General features: G+C 49.8%; 1 protein-coding gene across 1 annotated transcript in view; it reads right to left on the bottom strand.

The window, feature by feature from the left end:
• Positions 1-26,315, bottom strand: part of FLVCR1 (FLVCR heme transporter 1) — a 42,694-nt gene that overhangs the window by 14,287 nt on the left and 2,092 nt on the right. The window contains exons 2-8 of the mRNA XM_044292536.1: positions 24,530-24,671; positions 17,581-17,721; positions 10,429-10,496; positions 7,821-7,924; positions 7,626-7,736; positions 5,524-5,629; positions 2,799-2,910 (exon numbers count right to left, since the gene is read on the bottom strand). Of these exons, the coding sequence (XP_044148471.1) occupies positions 2,799-2,910; positions 5,524-5,629; positions 7,626-7,736; positions 7,821-7,924; positions 10,429-10,496; positions 17,581-17,721; positions 24,530-24,671 (784 nt within the window). The remainder of the gene's footprint in view (positions 1-2,798; positions 2,911-5,523; positions 5,630-7,625; positions 7,737-7,820; positions 7,925-10,428; positions 10,497-17,580; positions 17,722-24,529; positions 24,672-26,315) is intronic.

Below are 26,315 nucleotides of genomic sequence, written 5' to 3'. Positions count from 1 at the left end.
CGTTTGTAAGTAGGAGGCGTATCTGGCAGCATGTACATCACCAAAAAGACCCGTTTCCAGCTGCTGATCGGTCACAGTTATTTCTTCTGCGTATTGGCCATGGACGACGTCTGGTACTGCAGCTCCCCGCCATTCACTTAATTGAGCTGCAATACATCTTAAATGAAACGCAAAAACAATGGCAAATTTGCAAACCCCCCCCCCCCCCCCATCAGCATCTGATCGGTGGGGGTTCGACACCTCGGACCCCAGCGATCAGCTGTTTGAGAAGGCACCGGCGCTCCTGTGAGCACCGTGGACCTCTCTCCGCTCACCACCGCACATTGTATCGTGCATCTGGTTTCGTAGATTGGCCCCATTCACTTTAATGGGGCCGAGCTGCGCCAAGACCATGTGGCCCATGAACGCAACGTCACTTGCCTAAACAAAGCTGCGAGACCGACATAGTTCCCCCAGTGTCGGACCCCCACCAATCAGATACTGATGACCTATCCAAAGGATAGGTCATCAGTAAAAAGTCTCAGGAAAAACCCCTTTAAACACAGGCTTGTCTAGATTTAGTAAAACATGGCTGCCTTGGTCCAAAAACTGCACCACACCTGCCCACAGGTTGTGTCACCTACATTCATTTCAATGGGGCTGACCAGAACCGAAGGCAGGCATGGTACTGGTTCTGAAAGAAAGCAGCCATGTTTTTTCTAAACCTAGACAATCCCTTTAATTATAAAAAAAAATTCACATGTAGTAAATCCTGTGGACAGGCCATAAATGTTTGACACAAGAGTTTCTCTGTACAAACAACTGGAAGGTACAACTCGGCTCTGCTACATCAGTATGTCAGTGATGACTCTGGCTTGCAGGATCACGCTCTGCTGTAGATTTACCGCACTGAATAAATATTTGCTTCCGCACTAGTCAATGACATCCAAGTGAAAGCAGGACAGAAAAAAAACCCCAAGCACGCAGAGGATAAAGACTTTATTCACAGCATTTCCCCCAAATAGTGTATGCTAATAAAATACCCTAAAATTAGGCAAACTGGGCGGGGGCTAAGGAAAAAAACATCACTGCACAATGATATACTCATGTACTCCGTAACATACCGCGTTATTCCTCTGTGTAAATTTGGTGGTGGGCAGGCTCTGCGGCTACACAGCAAGCTGGGATGACTCCTTTCTACCATCGCCAGCAGCCATTTTCTCCGCAGCAGCTATTGGGACCGGACCAGATGAACTAGACTTCACCCCGACAGTGAGCCTTGGGCACCCACAACCCTGTTCAATGGTGGTCCTTCGTTGGACCCCTTTTAGAGGTTTGGTACTAATCACTGCATACAGGGAACGCCCCACAAGACCTACCGTTTTGATAACGCTTCAACCCAGTCGTCCATCACAATTTAGCTCTAGTCAAAGTCGCTTGGATCATTAAATCTGCCTCCAACAAACATCAAGAATGGACTGTTCACCTGCTGCCTTAATACATGCCCCGTCACCAGATGATCAGTGTTATGTCATGGCGGATCGGCTGCCTGCAAACACTGCAGTTGATCCCCAGTAAGGGTACTTTCACACTAGCGTTTTTCTTTACCGGCACAGAGTTCCGTCATAGGGGCTCAATACCGGAGAAGAACTGATCAGTTTCATCCTAATGCATTCTGAATGTAGAGCAATCCAGGATGCATCAGGAGGTCTTCAGTTCGGTCACTGAAAGGCGTTTTGGACGGAGGAAATACCGGATCCATTTACAAATGATGTCCGTTTCCATGCAGATTGCCGGATCCGGCAGGCAGTTCCGGTGACGGAACTGATTGCCGGATCACTCTGCCGCAAGTGTGAAAGTAGCCTAACTGCACCAATTCACAGAGAAAATTGCAGCATTCAATAACTTCCAATTTTTGCACACGGCTCGTCCATTCAAGTGAATGGGACAGTGACAATGGCAAGTAAGCAGCAGCTACTATGGGTTTTGGCTGCATCGCAGCTGCCAGAGGCCATCCTGTGGGGATCAACCCTTAAAGGGAACCTGTCACCGGAATTTTGTGTGTAGAGTTGAGGACACGAGTTGCTAGATGGCCGCTAGCACATCCGCAATACCCAGTCCCCATAGCTCTGTGTGCTTTAACTGTGTAAAAAAAATGATTTGATACATATGCAAATTAACCTGAGATGAGTCCTGTCCCTGACTCCTCTCACATACAGGACTCATCTCAGGTACAGGACTCATCTCAGGTTAATTTGCATATGTATCAAATCGTTGTTGTTTTTTTACACAATAAAAGCACACAGAGCTATGGGGACTGGATATTGCGGATGTGCTAGCGGCGATCTAGCAACCCATGACCTCAGCTCTATACACAAAATCCCGGTGACAGGTTCCCTTTAAACTGCATTGAGATTTACCATATATTTGATTTCTCTTTTCAGCATTATAATCCCCTCTGGTCATCAGAAGCACCTACAGGTGTCCAAGTGCAAGAACTTATTCCCCATTCCGTGTATAGGGGATAAGTGTCTAATTGGCGGGGGTCCGACTACTGGGGGCCGCATCGTTCATGAGGACAGGGGTGTGTTCCTCATCTGAACGGAGAAGCAGACATGCGTGTCCGACACTCCAACTCAAAGGGGGAACAGGGATGCCCATTCTTGCAATTGGTGGGGGCCCCAGCGGTCAGACCCCTGCCAATCTGACACTTATCCCCTATCCTATGGTAAACCTGTTGTAATTGGACAACCCCTGAAATGCACCCTCCTACAGCCATTCTATATAACCAGCACAACCAAAACGGACCAGCGGCTCACCTGTTAAAATGATTCCTATGAACATCCAGGCACAGAGGAATATATTGCCAGCCCGAGGGTCGTAGTCTGTGGTCAGCTTCCCCTGCGCCAGAGTAAACAGGATCCCAAATATCTGCAAAGAGAAATAATGGTGAAACCACAATCACATCATCACTAATGGCGGATTATCATGATGTGGAACGCGGAGCTCTAACTTAACCCTTACTTTTAAGCCCATCATGGGTATAACTGCAAATACCTTCCACCTATCTTATAGCGACCCCGAGTTCCGTCACGTCCTGTACCCCTGACACATGAAATGCTTGATGTCAAATTCTTCTGGTCGACACCTGGAATCTGTCAGCGCCATGTTGACAGACCTCATAGCTGCAACTCTAGGCAAATCTTCCAAAATGTCATTACAACAGAGCACTGCCTGCACCAGCACCGAACAAGCAGGGACATCGGAGCTACTACAGCCTGAGCGCTAACTGGGTAACCCTACAAGCAGCTCTGGGTGTGAATAGAGAAGACCCAACTTCTAGCAGCATAAAAATATATAAAACAAGGCATCTGCAGTTCAAACATACAAAACTGCAGAATGAATGACCGGTTACATTAGTAATAACTACTCTCATCCTATAATTGCCGCTCTCCGCAGGGATCAGAAATACAGTTCACAAATAGCAGTCCATGAAGCCAGGCTGGTAATTAAAAGAATAAGCCACGTTCTACAGAGAGGGACAAGAGACCAAAAAGAAAATGTGTGGGGTAGGGGGGGGGGGCAGGGACAGGTTAAAAAAAAAGTGAACAGAAGGATGTGAAGAATGGGTGAGGTTAAAGCAACGGTCCATTCGTGATCTCAAAACTGGTATGTAGGTCAGTTCCTATAGGGCAGGGTGCACAAACGTCTCTGGTCCAAGGGCCCCGTTATCATGCTGGACCAAACCAAAGGGAAACAATAAAACTTAAAAGGGGTTGTCTCCTCTCAGACATCGCTAGGATATGCCCCCATTCTCTGATAGGTGCGGGTCCCAACTCTGGGACCCGCACCTATATCGAGAAAGGAGCCCCGAAAGCGGTGAAGGGCACACTGAACATGCGCAGCCGCCCTCTATTCAATTTCTATGGGTCCGCCAAATATAGCGGAGCGCTGGCTCAGCTATTTCTGTCGGGCCCGTAGAAATGAATTTGAGCGGTGGCCGGTCATGCGCAGTGCGCGCCGGTTCACTACTATAGGTAGAGCGCTTGGTGGTGGCCGGACCAGAGTCCTCCAGCCATCACTTTGCGGGGCTCCATTCTCAATATAGGTGCAGGTCCCAGCAGTGGAACCCGCACCTATCAGAGAATGGGGGCATATCCTGGGGGGAGGATGATTACCAGGTAACTGCTGAACTCCGGGGTAAGAGGCAGGATGTGTGTTCTCAGTAACAAGTGTCGATTGATGATGGACAGCATGTCGACCAGCCCCGGTCACCTGCATTTACTCGCAGCAATCATTGCACTGTATGGGGATGAATGATCGCTGCTTATTATCGGCAGCACATCCCCTTCTTACCAGAGGAGAGGTGCTGCTGACAAGAGAGCAGTTTCATGCTCACGGAAAACTATCCCATCACCCAGCAGCAGACAAGTGTCGGGTGATCAGCAGCATGTTTACACGGGGCAACGATGGGAAGCCAGTGTTTGTTAATGATCATCAGCCCAAGGCTCTTAGAGGAGTAAAGGAAAAGTGTCACCAAAAGTGTCATCTCCCAGTTAAAACCAGATCGGAACACGTCTCTTATTTTCTCATCCGTTTTTATTTTCAGATTGTAGATTTATTTATTCTATTTCCTGCACATGATTATGGGTGGCGATCATCTTGCCTGATCCTTTCTTAACAGCATTTACAAAGCATTAAAAAAATCTGCTTTATGGCAGCCCAATGATGAGGAGGGGACCCTACTGACTTCTATGGCAGAGTCTTCTAGACGCGCTCTGTGACCTGTGCAGAGGTCATTGTGCAAGGGAAGAAAAGATAAGCTCTGACATTCGCCTCTTGTGAATGGTGGATCCTGTCTTATCTATACACAGAGGTGATATCATTACAGGCAGGATTAGAATGTCAGATAAGCAGATATCTGCAGTAAAGTGATCTGTACAGACCAAGAAGTGAGGGCAATTATTAGGCATAGTGGCCAGTGCGATAACTGCAGCATTTTTGGTTTTAGTTCAAATATAAAAAGTAACGTGGAAAATTAAAAACAACATCATGAAAAAATCTTTAAAAATATGTTAAACATAAAAAAAGTGATTTAAAGAGCAGGTCATTTTCTGATGACACATTCCCTTTAAGGCTGTTACGTGTGTTCATGTATCCACCTCGCTCAGTTATGCGACTACAATACACTGGTTGCGACCAGGATCTCCGAGTAGCGGTGATCCCATAGAAATTAATGGGATCGCTGCAGCATGGCTGGATTTCTTGCCGTGAAGATCCCATTCGTTTCTATGGGACACTGCTACTCAGTGATCCTGCCCGCGACCAGTGTCGCCATGTAGCCCTAGGCCTTAAGACCTTGCAGTGCACAATATGGCGGGACAGTTCTTGCAATCATAGGTAGTAGGAAGCGGAGGCCTTTACTCTCCAGCTTTGCAGGAGAATCAACCTAAAATAACAGGTGCTCCATCCTGCAGCCTAGGATCACCTCATCTACATAGCTTATATGTGACGTGCATTATACCCACATCTGTATAGATTTACCTGGGCTGAAGCATTGAGCAGTCCGGACGATGTGCCCTCTGATTCTGGGTACGTGATCTCGACAGCAAATTCAAATCCCAATGGCAGATATCCCGTCATAAAGAACCTAATGGGGAGAAACACGGAGGCGTAGCCTTTATATTGTGATCTCTGGTGCCATAGTATAAAGGATGAATGAATATTACAAAGAGCCTGTCAGGTTTAGAGCAGCGGTCTTCAATCTGCAGCTCGCCACCTGGTGTGAAACAATAACTCCCAGCATAATGGGTGCTGTAGTTTCACAGAAGTAAGAAAGCCAAAGGCTGAGGACAACTACTTTAGGGTCTGTACAAACTAATGTATAGACACAAAATAGCACATTCATAGAGTATACTGGAATGAGCAGGGTGCATCTGATCCTGCAGTACCGTATGTACACAGTGACTCCACCAGCAGAATAGTGAGTGCAGCTCTGGAGTATAATGCAGGATGTAACTCAGGATCAGTACAGGATAAGTAATATAATGTATGCACACAGTGACTCCACCAGCAGAATAGCGAGTGCAGCTCTGGAGTATAATACAGGATGTAACTCAGGATCAGTACGGATAAGTAATGTATGTACACAGTGACTGCACCAGCAGAATAGCGAGTGCAGCTCTGGAGTATAATACAGGATGTAACTCAGGATCAGTACAGGATAAGTAATGTAATGTATGTACACAGGGACTCCACTAGCAGAATAGTGAGTGCAGCTCTGGAGTATAATACAGGATGTAACTCCGGATCAGTACAGGATAAGTAATGTAATGTATGTACACAGGGACTCCACTAGCAGAATAGTGAGTGCAGCTCTGGAGTATAATACAGGATGTAACTCCGGATCAGTACAGGATAAGTAATGTAATGTATGTACACAGGGACTCCACTAGCAGAATAGTGAGTGCAGCTCTGGAGTATAATACAGGATGTAACTCAGGATCAGTACAGGATAAGGCTACTTTCACACTTGCGCTTGATCGGATCCGTTCTGAACGGATTCGATCATATTAATGCAGACGGAGGCTCCGTTCAGTACGGATCCGTCTGCATTAATAACTTAGAAAAATTTCTAAGTGCGAAAGTAGCCTGAGCGGATCCGTTCAGACTTTCAATGTAAAGTCAATGGGGGACGGATCCGCTTGAGGATTGAGCCATATGGTGTCATCTTCAAGCGGATCCGTTCCCATTGACTTACATTGTAAGTCTGGACGGATCCGCACGCCTCCGCACGGCCAGGCGGACAGCTGAACGCTGCAAGCAGCGTTCAGCTGTCCGCCTGGCTGTGCGGAGGCGAGCGGAGCGGAGGCTGAACGCCGCCAGACTGATGCAGTCTGAGCGGATCCGCATCCATTCAGACTGCATCAGGGCTGGGCGGAAGCGTTCTGCTCCGCTCGTGAGCCCCTTCAAACGGAGCTCACGAGCGGACAGCAGAACGCTAGTGTGAAAGTAGCCTAAGTAATGTATGTACACAGTGACTGCACCAGCAGAATAGTGAGTGCAGCTCTGAAGTATAATACAGGATGTAACTTAGGATCAGTACAGGATAAGTAATGTAATGTAATGTATATACACAGTGACTGCACCAGCAGAATAGTGAGTGCAGCTCTGGAGTATAATACAGGATGTAACTTAGGATCAGTACAGGATAAGTAATGTATATACACAGTGGGGCACATTTACTAAGGGAATGGCGACACTTTTAGACATAAAAAGTGTCGCAAGTCTCCTCTGCTGTCAGGCCGTGCAACAATATATTGTCAGACGGCCGGTTTTGCACCCTGTACACCAGTTGGGTGTGATAGGGGTGGCGGTGTGTTGGGGCTGGTGTAGTTTCTACTCCAGGTGCACGGACTGCCACAGATGCAGTCACTCCATCAGCAGAATAGGGAGTGCAGCTCTGGAGTATAATATAGGATGTAACTCAGGATCAGTACAGGATAAGTAGTATAATGTTTTTATATTTCTGCATTTTACACAGAATTACAGGCGACACTTGAATGAAAACCCGTCAGCTTCACAGAGCGTTCTCCTCAGGACGCGATTATTAGACTTGCACTTATTGAGGGTAAACCATCTCTTACCCAAGAGCTCCTCCTGTCACAAACACAATAATGAGGTTCCCAAGATTCAGGGTGAAGGTAAAGACCAGCATCCCGATGAATGATAAGATGTAGACGATCAGCGTGGTCTGCCTGCGTGGAGTCAAAACTGAGCGTTAGCGTCGATGGTACTGCAGACGGGGGCACACGCCCAGCACATCTCACAAGGTCACCTACTTGTATGTTTTAGTATAGTCGAGCCACACGCCACAAATGACAGATCCAATCATCCCTGCTATAACCAGGGTGAGCCCGATCCTGCCGGCGTTTACCTCTTCCCCCTGTCAGAAAATAAGAGATTGTTATTTATCACTGACGTACAGAGTACTGCATACATTTGCCAAGCAGGAGGCCAAAGCATAGCCATCAGTATGGATTTGGAACTACAGATTTTAGTAACGTCTAATTAATGGGCTCTGGGCACCATGACGGTACAGAGCTATGTCAAACTAAGGATGCATTTTACAGTATGCGGCCCATCACAAACACTAGGGCGAAAAGTCATAAGCAGCCATCAGGAAAATCATCCCTGATTTAAAGAGGTTCTCCACTACTTTGTACAATTTCTACTTGACCTTTGACAACAGTCTGATCACGGAGGGACCCCGGCTGTAATCTAGGAGGAATCCTAGCAATATGGATTGAATTTGCCTGCAGCCCCACCACTGAGAACTGAGCTAGACAGGGAAGGTCCGCCAAAGTCAGAGAGCCACTCGGGTCAAGAGATAAGCAGAATTATCAGAGGACCCCCCCCCCCAGCTAAGAATTCCCTAGTGGTGTATACTGGAAAAAAAAAAGGTTTACTGGACTGGACAACCCTTTTAAGTGTGATGCCATGCAGCCCTATTTAATACAAAAAAATAATAATAAACCCTCTCCCATTTAAATGAACCTGTTAATAATGGTAACAATCATGAAGTAGGTTATCTTTGCATGGTTAATATACCCTCCATATTGAAGAGCAGACCTGGGCATTACTGACTGGTTCTCACTGGAGCTGCAGCCTATACACATGGAACTGGACTGGAACATGGGCAGAGTGCCCACCACCCCCCACATCAGATCAGGAGGAGGTTCTCCAGGATGAGGCGGAAGAGCTGAAAGACATTGATACCTGAAACGTCCAATACTTCCATATTGTGGCAAACCAATACCCCTGTATATTAACGATAGCATTAAAACCAGCGACAGGTGTAGAGCACCTTGTGACAATGGCCGCTGTGAAGGGGTGGGATATACTACGGCAGCCATACACATTCAATAGCCGTTGGTCAAATGAGAATCTCTGCTGAACACTCTCTCCCATACAAGTTCGGTTCGACCGAGCACGTATGTGTATTTTTAAAGGGATTCTCCAGGAATTAAGAAAATGAAAATACTTAAATATTACTTTATTATAAATATATTCCCAAATACCTTTCATTATTTATAATGGTTCGTTTTGTCTGGGGAGCAATCATCAGGGGAACAAAATGGCCGCCGTCCTATTAGTGCACACAGAACCTGCCCTAATCACACATGAGGACAAGTTACTTCACAACACTGAGCTAAAGAACTGCCTAATCCTCCTCTCTGCTCTGCTTGTCAGGGATTATAATCCTGAACACAGATGATAAGACCTTCAGCTGAATTTCTTGGGAATTTAGTTCATGAGGAGACATGAAGTACAGAGAGGACGGACAGGATGGACTGTGGTAATGGAGACTAAACAAGTGGTGCGGCTCATTAGCCACACCTCACTCTCCTCTGATGTCTCCTCATCATCATCTCCATTCCCACAAAGATTTACCAGTATTCAGAATCATAATCCCTGACAAGCAGAGCAGAGAGGAGGATGAGGCAGCTCTTTAGCTCAGTGTTGTAAAGCAACTTGTCCTCCTGTGTGATTAGGGCAGGTTTTGTGTGCACTAATAGGACGGCGGCCTTTTTATTTCTCCTAATGATTGCTCCCAAGAGAAAATGAGCCATTATAACTAATGAAAGGTATTTGTGAATATATTATAAAATAATATTTAAGTATTTTCATTTTTTTTTTTTATTCCTGGAGAACCCCTTTAATGGGGACTTCTGGCAGCAGCTTATCGACTGAGGAAAAAAAAATAATAAAAAAATATAGGATTGGTAACTATTCACTTCGCCCTGATCCTTCTCTCCCCAACATCATCCGTCGGGGATCTCCCCACACACTTTATACAACAGATCAGCAACATTCAGCATGCCAGCTGTTCTGAGACTACAACTCTCAGAATCCTCCTTTCACTTCTATGGGAGTTAAAAGAACAGCAGAGTAAGCGTGCATGATGGGTGTTGTAGTTTCACAGCAGCTGGAGTGTCGGGCGAACTCTGTTCATGGCAGGTTCCGCTGACAATACACTACTTTAGAAAGCAGGTGAACAGTCAGGGAGTGAAGTTGATGTGTTTGAAGCAATAAAAATGGCCAGGGGTAAGGATCTGAGCAACTCTGAGAAGGACCAAATCTAGATGACTTGGTCGGAGGAAATACTTAAAAGTGGCCCTGTTTTGTAGTCGGGTCCAAGTTGATGGAAGGCAAAGCCAGCAATACCATATTGTGGCACATGATACCACCCCAACAGAGCCACATACCACAGTCCATCACAAAATACATCCCCAAAAACTTCCTCTGGTGGGTAGTGAGGAGGGCCCAGGTGGCCTCCTGGGCATCGGCCCACCGGGAAATTTCCCTGTAAGGTCTATGGCCAGTCCGCTCCTGTCTGCAGCCGCCCATTATTCCAGCATTAGACCTTGTCTACACCACGGCACTGACCTCGTAGTGATGTGTGATCATCTGATTCAGCAGCGTGGACACCGAATAGAAGGAGCCGGTCATAATCCCTGAAAGGAGAAGAAACCATACTTTATCTCCTGCTCAGACAGATCTTCCCCGACCGTATGCCAAGGCTACAGATGGAGCCATGACGCTGCAAATACCCAGAAAGTGACTCATCAGCGATAGAAGGAAAAACCCAGACTCAGTCAACAACTCCTGGTAACGGGAAGAACCTGCCATGTATTGTGAATGATAAAACCGTGTCCGGACCTGAATTCTGGCGAGGAGGCAAAAAGAAACGCGGCCTGAGGCTCAAAGCGGGTACATTACGCAACAAAGGACGGATTACAAGCCTGGCCACTGTATCTTGAACTTTCCCCATGTGCTTAAAGTTCCTCAACATATCTGTTTGCTGTCAGTGAGTGGAAACATTCTTGTTAAACATTCAGGGGCGGAAAAAATCCAGCCAGGTCATTGGCTTTCCAGGCTGGTACATGGCTTGTTATGGTTTCTATTTGTCTGACAGCAAGCAGAGATCTTAAAAAGCGTGAGAAATTGAAATGCAAAGTAGTTTAAAAAAATGGATTTTTTGTACTCACCGTAAAATCCTTTTCTCGTAGTAGGCATTGGGGGACACAGCACCATGGGTATATGCCCAGCTGCCACTAGGAGGCTGACACTAGAAACAAAAAAGTGTTGGCTCCACCCAGGTGGGCTATACCCCTCTGCTAGAGCCAGAACAACTCAGTCAGTACCAAAAGCAGTAGGAACGCCACACCTGAACCAAAAAGAAACGGAGTGCCAACAAGTCTTGAACTGGGGAACCCGACAACCACAAGCAAACGCCGGAACCACGAACAAGAACAAATGCTCCAAGGAAAGGGAGGGATCTGTGTCCCCCAATGCCTACTACGAGAAAAGGATTTTACGGTGAGTACAAAAAATCCATTTTTCTCGTGCGTGGCATTGGGGGACACAGCACCATGGGACGTCCCAAAGCAGTCCCTGAGGGAGGGAAGAAGATCGCCAGACGGCAACCTAAAGCACCGCTGCCTGCAGAACCTTACGCCCCAGGCTGGCATCAGCAGAAGCCAGGGAATGAATGTGGTAGAATTTAGCAAAAGTGTGAACTGACGCCCAGGTGGCGGCCCGGCAAAGCTGGGCAGCCGAAGCCTGATGACGCACCGCCCAGGAAGCTCCGACTGCCCTAGTCGAATGAGCGGTCAACCTGGAAGGGGGAGCGCGACCCTTCGCGGCGTAGGCCTCCTTGACAGCCGACCGAACCCAGCGAGAGATGGTGGCCTTGGAGGCAGGCAGACCTTTACGAGGACCCGCCGGAACCAGGAAAAGAGAATCCGAACGACGGAAGGGTTCCGTGAGGCGAAGGTACCAGCGGAGAGCCCGAACAACATCCAGGCAATGGAGAGACTTCTCCCGAGGGTGAGAAGGATTAGGGCAGAAGGAAGGAAGGATAATCTCCTCATTGATGTGAAACGGGGTGACAACCTTAGGGAGAAAAGAAGGAACGGGACGCAAAACGACCTTGTCCCGATGGAACACCAGAAAAGGCGACCGGCAGGAAAGCGCCGCCAGTTCGGAAACCCGACGGATAGAGGTGATAGCCACAAGGAAGGCAACCTTAAATGACACAAACGACAGAGAGATGTCTGCCAAGGGCTCAAAAGGAGAGGACTGAAGAGCATCAAGAACAAGATTCAGGTCCCACGGCTCCACCGGAGGACGAAAAGGAGGGGCTCGGCGAGCGACACCCTGCAGAAAAGTCTTAACCTGAGCCCGCGTGGCCACAGAACGTTGAAAAAGGACCGAAAGGGCAGAAATCTGCCCCCTGAGAGAAGCCAGGCGAAGCCCCTTATCAAAACCAGCCTGAAGAAAGGCCAGAATATTAGGGACCGAAAAAAGGAGAGGACGAGAACGTGCGGACTCGCACCAAGCAAAATACGCCCTCCAGGTCCGATAGTAAATACGGGCCGACTGGGGCTTCCGAGCGCGAAGCATCGTCTGAACGACAGAGTCCGAGAGACCACGGGCCTTCAGGATCGCGGTCTCAACAGCCACGCCGTCAAACGAAGCTGCGGTAAATTCGGGTGGAACAGAGGGCCCTGCGAAAGGAGATCGCGACGCAGGGGAAGACGCCATGGAACGTCGGCGAGCAGGAACACGAGATCTGCGTACCACGCCCTGCGGGGCCAATCTGGGGCCACCAGAATCGCCGGCACCCGGGCCGCCTTGAGACGCTTGAGCACTCGAGGCAGAAGAGGGATGGGCGGAAAGAGATACAGAAGGTCGAACTGGGACCAAGGCAGAACCAGGGCATCGACCGCAAGAGCTTGCGGATCCCTGGACCGCGCAACATAGCGCGGAAGTCTGTGATTCAGGCGAGACGCGAAGAGATCCACGTCCGGAACTCCCCACCGGAGACACAGTTGATGAAACACTTCCGGGTGGAGAGACCATTCGCCCGGGTCGACGAGCTGACGACTGAGAAAGTCTGCCGCCCAATTGTCGACCCCGGGAATGTGGACGGCGGAGAGAACGGGAACGTGTTCCTCCGCCCATCGCAGGATCTGAGAGGCCTCTCGCAGGGCCATCACGCTCCTGGTGCCCCCCTGATGATTCAGATAAGCCACGGCGGTGGAGTTGTCCGTTTGAATCCGGATCGGGAGGCCGCGCAGACGGGAAGTCCAGTGCGACAGTGCTAAGAAAATCGCCCTGAGTTCGAGAACGTTGATCTGCAGGGAAGATTCCTGAACAGACCACAGACCCTGAACCGTGAGGGACTCGAACACCGCTCCCCATCCCGAGAGGCTGGCATCGGTCGTGATCACGCGCCAACTGGGGGGGAGGAAGGACCGGCCCAGGGACACCGTCCGGGGAAGCAACCACCAGGAGAGATCCAGACAAACCTGAGGAGGGAGACGAACGAGGCGCTCGAGACCCTCCGGGGACTTGTCCCACCTGGACAGGATGAACATCTGCAGGTCCCGAGAGTGGAATTGGGAATAAGGAATGGCTTCGAATGAGGCCACCATCCTCCCCAGGACGCGCATACACGTCCTGATGGTCAGAGAGGACGGCCTGCGGAGAAGATGTACCCCCGCATGAAGAGAAGACACCTTCTCCGGGGGAAGGAACACCCGCCCGAGGCGAGTATCGAACAGCATTCCCAGAAAGAGCATCTTCTGGCGTGGGACAAGGGAGGACTTGGAGTGGTTGACAAGCCACCCGAACCGAGCAAGAGCCGAGAGGGTGATGCTCAGGCTGGACAGATTGTCCTCGGGAGACGGGGCCCGAATCAGAAGGTCGTCCAGGTAAGGCACCAGGGCGACCCCCCTGGCACGAAGAAGAGCCACTAGGGGAGCTAACACCTTGGTGAAAACCCTTGGTGCGGAGGCCAGACCGAAGGGAAGGGCTACAAATTGGAAATGAAGCGAACCCACCGCGAAGCGAAGGAACCTTTGATGGGAGAGGGCGATGGGAACGTGGAGATAGGCATCCTGAATGTCGACCGACGACAGGAACTCGCCCAACTCCAGGGAGGCGATCACGGACCGGAGGGACTCCATGCGGAAATGACGGACCCGGACAAACCGATTGAGCGCCTTCAGATCCAGGATAGGACGGAGTGAGCCGTCCTTTTTGGGGACGGTGAACAGGTTCGAGTAGAAGCCCCGAAAACGTTCTGACTCTGGAACCGGAACGATGACCCCCAGAGCGCGCAGGGAATGAATGGCCTGAAAAAAACTGTCTGCCCGGGCGGGAGACATGGGGGGGGACGTCAAGAAGAACCGACTGGGTGGGAGGTCGGTGAATTCGATTTTGTACCCCGAAGAGACCACCTCGAGAACCCAAGCGTCTTCTACGTTTGCCCGCCAAACATCCCGAAAGACGAGCAGGCGCCCTCCCACCATGACGGGGATCGAGTCATGCTGAAGGAGGCTTAGTGGGCTGGGGACGAGCGGGCTTGGGTTTGGCGTGCCAAGAGGGCCTGGACTTGAAGGAAGGCCTGGAAGGCTTCTTGTCAGATCGGGCAGGAGGGGCCCGAAAGGACCGAAAGGACTGCGTCCGGGAGGACGATCCGGGGAAACGACGGCGGCGAGGCTGATTCTGAGGAAGAAGAGAACTCTTACCTCCAGTGGCCTCGGAGATGAGCTCCTCTAAGCGTTTCCCAAAGAGCTTTCCACCAAGAAAGGGAAGAGAGATAAGAGCCTTCTTAGAGGCGGCGTCCGCCGCCCAGGAACGAAGCCAGATGGTGCGGCGGATAGCCACAGAGTTGGCGGCCGCGCGCCCAGAGCGGCGAGCCGATTCCATAGAGGCGTCACAAAGAAACTTGGAGGCCTGATAGATCTGGGAGGCAAGCACTGCCAAGTCCCCCTGCTCAGAGTCAGCAGGTAAAGCACGGAGAAGCTGCTTTGCCCAAACGGCGCATGCCTTGGCGACCCAAGAGGCGGCAAACGCAGGACGGATGGCGGCGCCCGCTGCGATGAAAACGGACTTGGCCAAGGAGTCGACCCGTTTATCAGCGGGATCCGACAAGGAAGCCGCATCAGCCAGGGGAAGCGTAGTAGCCTTCGCCAGACGAGCGACCTGAGGATCCACCAGGGGGGGCATCGTCCAGAGATTGACCGAATCCTCAGAGAAAGGATAAGGAACATCAGAAGCCTTGGTGAGATGAAGGCGCCGATCAGGGTGACGCCATTCCCTGGCAAGGAGAGCGTCCAGATCCTCGTGATTGGGAAAAACCACAGTGGACCGCTTAGAGCGTCGGAAGGACACTGCCTCCATGGAGGAGGACGAGGGGACATCCTGCACGTGGAGTGCGTCCCGCACGGCTCTGATGAGATCCTGCACTGCTGCCGACATCGCCGAACACCGCTCAGATTCAGAATCTGAAGCGGAGGAGTCCCCAGGAGCGGCGGAAGCGGCTGAAGAAGAAATCTCACCGGACTCAGACCTAGCCGGGGAGTGATCCGGGGAAACTGAGGAGGAGTGAGACCCAGCCGAGACCGTACGTGGTCGTTTGCGGGACCGAGAGCCGGAGCGAGGCTGGGAACTGTCGCCAGGCGTATCACCAGCGGTAGAGGCCCTGCCAGAGGCGGCCGCAATCTGGGCAGGGAGACTGTCCAGAGACTGCGCCAGGGATTGGGAGAGGCTAGCAAGGCTACCTATGGCCTGGGACAGGGTAGCAGCCCATTCCGGGAGAACCGACAAGGTAGAGGCCGCAGGAGCGGACTGGGCGGGCCCGGGGGTGAGGCACTGCACACAGAGGGACGTAGGCTGGCCGCATGGGAACTTCCTGCTACACACAGAGCAGGCGTAATGAGTGGAAATGGCGGCAGGGGGAGTGGGGGCCTGACCAGAGGAAGACATGATGGCCTCTCGGTGGTGGAACCTGAAAAGAAGAGGAAGGAGTCAGCCAGAGGCTGCCTACCACGACCAATGGTGCTGTGTCCCAGAAAAAACCGAAGCTGGAGGATCCGGAGCGCACAGAGTGAGGACGCACGCGGCCGCACAGCTCAGGCAGAAGGAGAGAGAGAGAGCGTCCGGCAGAAGAACCGCCCCCCTAGCAGCCCGCGCTGGCGCAGGATTGGGCGGAAAGAAGAGAGGCCTCCGGAGGAACGCCCACAAGGGGAGAGGCAGAGAGGAAGCCCGGGAAGCCCAGGAGGCGGAGACGACGCCCGCCCACGTGACCGCGGCCTAGGCCAGGCAAAAGCCGCGGCCTCTAGTATGCCAGGGTGCCGCCGGAGGAGAAAAGCGCCGCCGCCGGCAGGCCCCCGCCCGCCAGCGCAGGAGGCGGAAGCGGCTAACAAACAGCCAGCGCCGAGGGAAGGCAGAGGAGGGGACACAGCCACCGAGGTAGGGAGAGCGAGGGCCGAAACCGGCCGTCTTAAAGGGGCCGACACCATTAAAAAAGGCTCCAGAATGGCGACCCCCCTGAGAGGAGAGCGGGGGAGACCCCAAGAAGGAGAGGGCCCAGCTTACTAAGTGGAGGTGGGGGGGTGGGGGAGGGGGTTGGGGCTGAAGCACATACTCACCCTCCGATTAGTTCAGGCGCAGCATGACCACCCCCTCGGCGGACTCAACACGGAAACCGTGGGTCCGCCGGAATCCACTGCGGAAGCAGGTCACGTTGGGGACTGGGTGGCTGCAAGGTACCGAGTACGCGCCCGCAGGGGGACAACTAAGGTGGAACACGATGGAGCCGCCCCTGCTACCTGTAGAGGAAAAAATTAAAAGAAATAAAAATAAAAATAAAAGATAAAAAATTAGCAGAAAAAGGACCTGCTAGCAGGTCATGTCTGCCTCCTACGGACACTAGAACTAGACTGAGTTGTTCTGGCTCTAGCAGAGGGGTATAGCCCACCTGGGTGGAGCCAACACTTTTTTGTTTCTAGTGTCAGCCTCCTAGTGGCAGCTGGGCATATACCCATGGTGCTGTGTCCCCCAATGCCACGCACGAGAAAGCTGTATTTACATCTAGTAAAATGACATCGCTAGGATACGCCATCACCATATGATCAGTGTGCATATGACCTATGCGGCCTGAGGCTCAAGAAGTAACAATAATTTATTGGTCACATATATACAAAATTATTAAAATTGAGATGAAATACACCAAAGTAAAAGTGCGGTATTCGCCTGAGCGATAATATAATACTATATAGTCAACACAGAGTCAAGAAATACAGTATGCATTGATCCAAATAAAAGAAAGTAAAAACACACTCTGGGCTCATGCCCACAAATGTAAGGGCGCCGTGCCTGGACACGGACCATGGGGCAGCTGCATGAGGATCGCTGACCCATTTCACTTGAATTGGGTTTGCGATCCGCATCCGACTTCCCGCACCGCAAAAAAGTAGCGCATGCTGAAGTGAATGGGTCCATGATGCGGAGGCACAGCCGGAAGCACTCTGTAGCACTCATATCCCGGACCCTGGACCCATTGAAGTGAATGGGTCCATGATGCGGGCTGCACACGGCTGTGTGCGTTTTTTTTTTGTTTTGTTTTTTGTATAGGTCTGCCCGTTTGGTATTGAGTTGGCCATCTTTTTTGAGGGTATCAAATGCTGCCCACTATTTTATTTGGGCTTTTATATTCTGTAACCTGCATGTAGTAACCCATCTTACCATAGCTGATCAGCAGCAGCACAAAGGGGACGTTCTTGAAGAGATTGATGATGGATTGCTTGTAGGAGTACTGCTCTTGAGAAAGGTCCTGCAGGACAGCCCGGGACTGACTCGGGGGGACCTTGGGCTTCTCCTTAAAGACTGAAATAGAAAGAAAGCCGTCAGTGTGATCAGAATGCAGTATAACGGCCTGGGCAATACAATGCAGTCACACATACGACAGGCTTCAGGCGCCTCCAGCAACAGAAATGACAATTGTACCAGTGCTTCTGGTTGAGGGCTCAGGCGCCATAATATTACTTCCTTCCCCTCACCTTATCTGTCAGGTCACAAGTTGTTGTCTGACAACCAGCAGCTCTGCAGACGACAACGTCAGTGCAAAGGACAGTAAAGTAGCTACATCAGAGAGGACCCGTCCCCATTTCTGACATGTCAGTTTTAGTCATTAATTGTATTCACCAAGTAACAACAATTCTGGAGCATCTTCTCTTATAACTGTATGTCGTTCCATTCCTCTGTTATTCCTTCTGGAAGTTTAGAAATAAAAGGTGCAACTGGGAGTTACCAGCTGGGGGTGTGCCCCCTGCACAGTCTGACACTGACTGGATAGTTTCTGAATGAACAGGGCAGGGACACACCCAGTCGTACCTTTATTCATAAACTTCTAGTAGGAATAATAGAGGAGTGGCACAACATAGAGTCAGGAAACGTTATCGAGAGCCTGGAACCAGGAGAGATTCCCTAGGGAATATGTTCAGTGCTCTGTCCAATCCAAAGTAGTGGCTGCTAATAGGTGCCAATCAGGAGGGCAGAAGGAGTACAGTCCTGCCCTGCGGAAGGGTTCCAGGGGTGCATCATCAGTTTTGCTTTGGAGGATTTAATGTGGGCAACTGAGCCCTCTTGTTCGGTTTTTGGAAGGTGACCGTTTTCCTTGCGGAGATCCTGTTGGTTTAAGCTACTTTCACACTGGCGTTTCTGGGTCCGTTTGAGCACTCTCACAAGTGGCCTAAAACGGATCAGTTCAGCCCCGATGCATTCTGAATGGATAAGGATCCGTTCAGAATGCATCCATTTGGCTGCGTTTGGTCTCTGTTGCATTTTTTAGACGGTCACTAAAACGCAGCGTTTTGGTGTCCGCCTGACGATGCAGAGCCAAACGGATCCGTCTTGACTTACAATGCAAGTCAATGGGGACGGATCCGTTTTTCACTGACAATATGGTGCAATTGAAAACGGATCCGTCCACCGTTGACTTTCAATGTAAGTCAAGACGGATCCGTTTTTACTTAGACTTTTTTTATTTTTATGAATAATGCAAACGGAATCGTTATTAACGGACACAAGCGTTTGCATTATTGGTGCGGATCCGTCTGTGCAGATACAAGACAGATCCGCACCAAACGCAGGTGTGAAAGTAGCCTTAGTCTTACAGGCAATGCTCCCTGGGAAAAAAAATAAAGTTATACAAATGAGCTCAGTAGGTACCTGTAGGTGGCACTAGAGAGCACTTCTCTGCCTTCTGGAGGAGAGCCGACCTGTGTATTCTAGTTTGACGTCATTTCAATACAATCTAGATTTATATCAGACGGTTATCATTGCAACACCCAGACACAAACTCCTGACTCACCCCGTGACTGCAGCTATCTCTTCAGATCCAAGCGGCTGGAATAATCCCAGGTAAAGACAGATTAACCCAAATATGCTGGATTACACAAACCTTACTCCGCCGTGTAGTTGCCATCAGAACATCAAGAAGATATTGGTTCTGAGCATTTCTCAACGCGACAAAGTCTGAACACCGCCCATTGTGACTGCTCGCAGGTGAGACTCTGCTACACTGTCTCCAGTTAGAACTGTCTGATAGAAATCTGATCTCGTTACCCATAGCAACCAATCCTTTCAGTTTAGAAAATGAAAAATGGCACTCTGATGGGTTGCTATTGGAAACAGATCAGATTACGGTCTTTTTTTATTCATTTTTTAAAGGAGGCTCGTTAGGTTCTTCATTATCACAAAATATAAAGACCAAGGTCGATCGGAAGTATTCCCCGCCGCACATCTCTGATCAATGGTATACGACTATCCACAGGACAGGTGATGAATGTACGATCAATGGGCGTTCCTCCATCATTATCCACCCCTCCCCCAGCCTGCTAAAGGCAGAACCGCTATGTAATGCCGGGTTCACATCAACGTTTCATTTTCTCCAAAAAAAAACTAAATGTAAAAAATAAAAAAATTACGGATCCCGTATAAAGAACACACACACATTCTGAGCACTAGTGATGTATATTTTGCATCCCTTTTTGCCATTTCCATCTTAAATCTGTTCCCCCCCCCCATCAGAACTAAAAAATTTAAATGGCGATGAGAACCCGGCCTAAGGGCTCATGCACACGAACGCATTTTATTTTGTCCGTGTCCGTTCTGTTATTTCTCCTGTATAAGGAACCATTTATTTCAGTGGGCCCCAATAAAAAAATCTAAATGACTCAGTGTACATATCGCGTCCACATATTCATTCCGCAAAAAAAAAAAAAAAAAAAAAAAAAAAAAAAAAAAAAAAAAAAAAAGGAACAGGTCCCATTATTGTCCGCGTTACGGACAAGGATAGGACTGTTCTATTAGGGTTCGGCCGTTCCATTCTGCAAAATGGGGAACACACAGCTGGTAACAGTGTTTTACGGATCCGCAATTTGTGGACGGCGGTGTGCATGTGCCCTAAAGCGGGTGGCTTCAGATGATGCCTGGAAATTTCTCGCTTGCTACAGAGCCCGGAATCCCGTACGTAACGCGCGACAGGGCAGCGTGTCCTGCGCGTATACTGCGTCCTACTACTGCCGCCTGGCCGATCTCCTCTGTGTAAATAGGAACCAGCCATCGGTCACATGAGGTCTCAGAGAGGCTTTTGGCCATGAACTGGCTCCATGGGAAGGGACCTGTCACCGCTCGCTGTGATCACCTGCTACGAGAGGCCCCGGCCTGTAGAGCGGTGTGTACATTGGGCCGGTTACAAGCAGGATTTCAGGCCAAGTTCACGTAACTGAGGAAATTGCTTCCCCGCGGCTGCCTGACACTTCGGTAACGTTACTCTGATCCTGGATTATTGCCAGCCGCTTCCAACATGGAAAACTGCTGTTCGCCCCTTTCATGTGGGCTGAAGCTCGCGCCGCCTCAGAGACGCGGATCCTACACGTGAATCGTTATAGTCACAGCCAGACGTGACTGAGCCTCATTTTACCAGCTAAAGATTATGGATGCCTTTGGGGTATTTTTAGGTTTTTGAACTGATATTCATGTAGTTTTGACTTTTGAAACAGCAGGGGCGTCTACCCCGAGCTCAGACGCAGCATGCACATATTAAGGTAGTTCCATGGCGCAGATCTTGGAGTACGTGACCGCAGCTGTAAGGGACAAGATCCGCATTGCATCCCTGTAGGTTTGGAGTAGCTGGCTCCAGAGGACTGATCTGAACCGTCACCTACATAACTTCTGCTTAAAAAAACTATTTTTTTTCCTCGATACAGCGACTCTAGTCCTCGGCCCATCGGTTACACAAAAGATCTTGCGAAATAAGTTGTGTCGGGTCACGTAGCATCAATGTCATAAAACAATGCAGCATAATAAGCAATATAATGTAATAAAGTATAAAGCATGACCTGCGACACAGAGGACGATGGATAATAAAGCCTGTGCCCTCCACCAGGACTGCATTCTATTCAAGCCTCATGCACACCATCGTATATTTTTTTTCACCGATCCCCATTTTTTGCGTATAGGGTGCAGACCCATTCATTTCAATGGGGACACAGAAAACGGGGACAACATACCCTGTCCGCATCTGTATGTCCATCACACAAAAAAATAAATAAATAGAACATCCGTTTTGCAGACAAAATTGCAGACAATTTGGACAATGGACGCCTGCAGAAAGCGTGGGATCCACGCGGCCGGTATTGGTATTCTGCCGATTCGGCATGAGGTCTTAGGCAATTCTTTGGATTTTGTGAAACATCCATTTCTGGAAAAGAGGAGCGACAACCAATGTGGCTGCTGCCATAGCGAGTGCCAACTGGTGTCACCGAGCTTCCCCATAACTACCCAAAGGAACACTGAAAGTAGAAAATACACCAAATCTAGGATTTCCCCCCGAATTTCACTCCTTCCTCTGTCTCATATTGCCATGAAATATATTAAGAAATCTTCTCTATCTGCCCCAGGATATCAGCCATGTCATCCTCCTCCGTATCTTGTGCCTGGCTAGAAGACAACTGGCTGCAGCAAGAGCCTCCTTGCTATGGCTCTGTCAGGAATAGGAGACATAAAAAGATTAAAGGGGTTCTCCGACATTTTAATACTGATGATCTACCCTCTGCATCATGGGTTATCAGTATCTAATGGGTGGGGGTCCCGATGATCAGCAGTTTGAGAAGGCTCCGGGGCTGAGCGCGATCGCTGCGAGAAAGCCGCCAATGTCTTCTCAGACAACTGATCCCACCGATCAGATACTGATGACCTATCCAGAGTATTAAATCTTATCATCAGTATTAAAGTCTCTGAAAACCCTCTTAAGGCGGTGCTCTCCGCACTATGGAAGTGATGAGGGGGTATTAGTATAAAGGCAGTTTATTTCTGGGATTACTGTACCAAATATTGTTTCGACACAGAAAGGAGAAGAGAGTTGCGAGCTTTGGTGACATGCACTTCAATGTTCTGCACATAACCTCTACATCTCAATGGAGGGTAAGTCATTACACAATTCCCCTCGGTCACAGTCGCTGGGCTCTCGTCCAACGTTCTCAGCTTGGAGCTGGTTGCATCACAGATCTTCATTTACAGAGCTATGATGAACCTACAGCACAACTTGCTGTGGGACACAGGCCATGAGAAGGGAAGGCTACCAGATGTCCGCTGTGCCACCCCCCCGCCGACCTGGAGAGGGACAGCTGCACAAAAATTATCAGGGAGATTTACGAAATGTGAATGCACCAGAATTCTGGCTTAATTTGTACCAAAAAAATGGCATCAATCCCTTGCACCGCATTTATTGTGTGCACTTTGTCTGACAAGAGGGTGCGGCTTTGCGGCAAATGCTTAAAATGCTCCACACCCCGTGGCAACTTGGGACCCCCGCCGATCAGCTGTTTGAGAAGGCACCGGAAGTAGCACCACAGCCTTCTCACAGCTCACCAGCGCCGTACATTGTATAGTGGCTGTGCTTGGTACTGCAGCTCAACCCATTCACTTCTATGGTGCTGAGCGGCTCCTAGGCCACGTGACTGATGAACGTGTCTTCGTTCAGCCTACGAAAAGCTGGAGAAGGTCGTGGCGCTACTGTGAGTGCCGCTGCTTCTCAAACAGCTGATGGGCAGGGGTCCCTGGGTTTCAGGACTCCTACTATCCAGAGAATAGGTCATTAGTATTAAAGTCTTGGAAACCCCTTTTAAGCCAACCAGTAGGCGTTTAAGTTAGCCCCCCCGGTGCCTCTTTATGGTTCAATAAGATTTTATTATAATTATCAATTACAATCATAAGAGAACAACACAAATTGCAGTATACATACCGCATACAAAGATACATTGCGACATGCAATCATGAACCGCAGTACAGCATAAAGGACAAGGTATAAGCATGTATCTGAATAACAAACAGTCAGCTGACAAAAAGTCAACGGAAACAAAGGCCCTGAAGGGCTAAATAAGGCCTCAAACAAATGATGTATAGGCCAATAATTCTAGACAAACTTGACATATAAGGGGGGGAGACAGGAAGACACACAAGAGGAGGGGGGGGGGGGGAGAAATCATAGGGCATAACTAGAGAATGGCTAGGTATTAAGGAGGAGAATCAGGGAGTACCCCAGATGCCAACCAAACCGCAAATGACGTAGATGATCTAAACCTGGACCATGGCTCCCAACCCTTAAGAAACGCCGGAAGCTTGTTGAGATCAGCGGCACACATCTCCTCCCCCTGGTGCCTCTTTAGACAGGATTAGTAAATCTGCCCCAATATTCTTCATCGTACAGGAAGTAAGTGGAGACCCCTATCCCATAGTAACGTTGTAGGAACACAAGATAAGATTGGAGGTACATGGTGCCCCATTGCCCTCCTCGGGTCATATTTTTGGAACAGAAATGTTCTCATTTTGTCTCCTGCGCTGAGTGCGCTCTATCGGGACCTTTCTGCTGAAACAGGAGGAGCGGTTAGCTAGCGCCGTTTCCAGAATGTCTCTGTGACTAAAGCTGGCCATACACATTAGGGTCCATTCACAAGTCCGCAAGTGTTTTGCAGTCCGCAAATTGTGGATCTGCAAAACACGGACACCGGCCAAGCGTTTTCCGCATGGCTAGCACTATGATAGAAATGCATATTTTTGTCTGTGGCTGTGGACAAGCTCTATCTTTTTTTGCGGGGCTCTGGAACGGAAGTGCGGATGCGGACAGCACATGGAAAAGAATGGGTCTGCACCCCTTCCGCAAAATTGTGGAACGGATGTGGACCCATTCATGCGGACGTGTGAATGGACCCTTAGATGAATTCTATCCATACTCAGGACTGGTGAACCATCCTGAGTGTATGGTGTTGTACCGGGATATTTTTGGGAGGGGGAGTTGGATACTGAGGCTTTCAACACATCTGCTCAATATATTCTCACTGCAGATAAGCAGTCACCAGAGGTATCTAACAGAAGCTTCTCCTCTCCCGATTGAAAGAACGTACGTACACAGTCGAGGCGAGCCTGCCGACAAGGTGTATGGGAAGCCTAGTTGTCAGGGAGAGCTGAGAGGTGGAAAAGTGACCTAGTAGTAGGAAGGAAAAATAAAAGTAGTCCTAAGACAGCAGAAAAATGGCTGACCGGTTAATATGCTGAGGAGCAGGAGAACCTGCTGAGCCTAGAGGAAGTCCCACTTTTGGCTGTAACATGGAGGACGTCTGCTCGCACTCACCTGCAACAGTCAGAATGAACAGAAGGGTGGACACCGCGGCGGTGCCATAAAACATGATGCTGATGTTATGCGCCGTCACCTTATTGTCGTCCGACCGTGGAACCAGCACAGGAGGGAGAAGGAACCCGATGGCAGTGCCAAACTGTGGAGCAAAGAGAAGAGACTGTGACCCCGCTGCCGTCATCATCCATCCCACCAGATGGAAATACGATACAGACATGTAACAGTTCCCTGCACGCGGCCTTCCATTTATCGGGCTCTCATAACCCTCAGATGGCACCATCTTTCTGGCACTGGCCGATCAAAGGCACTTAGTAGCTGTAAGTGGGCACTCAGAGAGGCTCCTGAAATTCCAGGGAAGGATCTCTCAACGTCACAGGCTCCTCTTCTACTCAGCAAGAACGTATACAGGGAGGTAATTAGTGTTCGGAAGGTTCCAGGCGGTGGATACGTCCTACACACCACCCAGGGACAACCCAGGCCTGGGGCTGCATACCTCGTGTCTTTCTTTTATTTATTACGCAATAGTTGGTTCTAACAAGTCTGCTCCGATGTCTTCCTATATACAGCTACACGACAAGGAGGGCCAGGCGCAAACCCTTAACGGCTAGCCCCGTTTACCTCTTAAAAGGGTATTCCTATCTGGGAGATTGATGACATATCATTAGGTTATGCCCTCAATGGCAGATCGGTTCTGGGACCTGCTTCTATATCCAGAACCACACATGCGCAGGATGCTTTCCCTTTGGTGGCCCTGCTTTCTAGATGCGCAGGATGCTCTCCTTCACTTTGGTGGCCCTGCTTTCTAGACGCGCAGGATGCTCTCCTTCCCTTTGGTGGCCCTGCTTTCTAGACGGGCAGGATGCTCTCCTTCACTTTGGTGGCCCTGCTTTCTAGACGCGCAGGATGCTCTCCTTCCCTTTGGTGGCCCTGCTTTCTAGACGCGCAGGATGCTCTCCTTCACTTTGGTGGCCCTGCTTTCTAGACGCGCAGGATGCTCTCCTTCCCTTTGGTGGCCCTGCTTTCTAGACGGGCAGGATGCTCTCCTTCACTTTGGTGGCCCTGCTTTCTAGACGCGCAGGATGCTCTCCTTCCCTTTGGTGGCCCTGCTTTCTAGACGCGCAGGATGCTCTCCTTCACTTTGGTGGCCCTGTTTTCTAGACGCGCAGGATGCTCTCCTTCACTTTGGTGGCCCTGTTTTCTAGACGCGCAGGATGCTCTCCTTCACTTTGGTGGCCCTGTTTTCTAGATGTGGGTCGTGCTCTCACTGTGAGCATTATTGCTGCACTGTGTCATCATTGTGCACATTATACAAGTATCCCACCATTGTCACGTCGCTGTGTGCATTATCCCTTAAGCATCTCATGTCCGTGCTACTGCAAGAGGTCATAGTGATGTGGGGCCCCATTCTAAGTTTTGCTATTGGGCCCCATTGGTCTTTGTTACGACGACCCCGGGTACACAATTTTGCAAGTAAAGCTCAGGTCATGGCGCAGCGTCTGGCCGCTATGGCTGGGCAGGGTGTGGACCACATGTGGCATATGCCCAGCCTAATACAAGGTGGATGATCCGGTCGCCTCCAGCAATCAGCTCATCCTGGGAAAACTGTAATTAAAGGCTCAAGCACAAGGCAGTTGGCGTTTTTTACAGTCCGCAAATTGGGGATTTGCAAAACACGGATCCCCTTGTCCCCAAAAAGGACATGCTCTATCTTTCTTGCGGGGCTGCGGAACGGACTTATGGATGCGGAGATGAATAGGTTGGCCGTGTGCATGAGCCCTGATAA

This window comes from Bufo gargarizans, chromosome 4 (assembly GCF_014858855.1).
Source record: "Bufo gargarizans isolate SCDJY-AF-19 chromosome 4, ASM1485885v1, whole genome shotgun sequence".
In the NCBI taxonomy this organism is placed as follows: domain Eukaryota; kingdom Metazoa; phylum Chordata; class Amphibia; order Anura; family Bufonidae; genus Bufo; species Bufo gargarizans.
The sequence above is the reverse complement of the archived record's forward strand: the minus strand, read 5'-3'. Positions and strand labels throughout refer to the sequence as shown.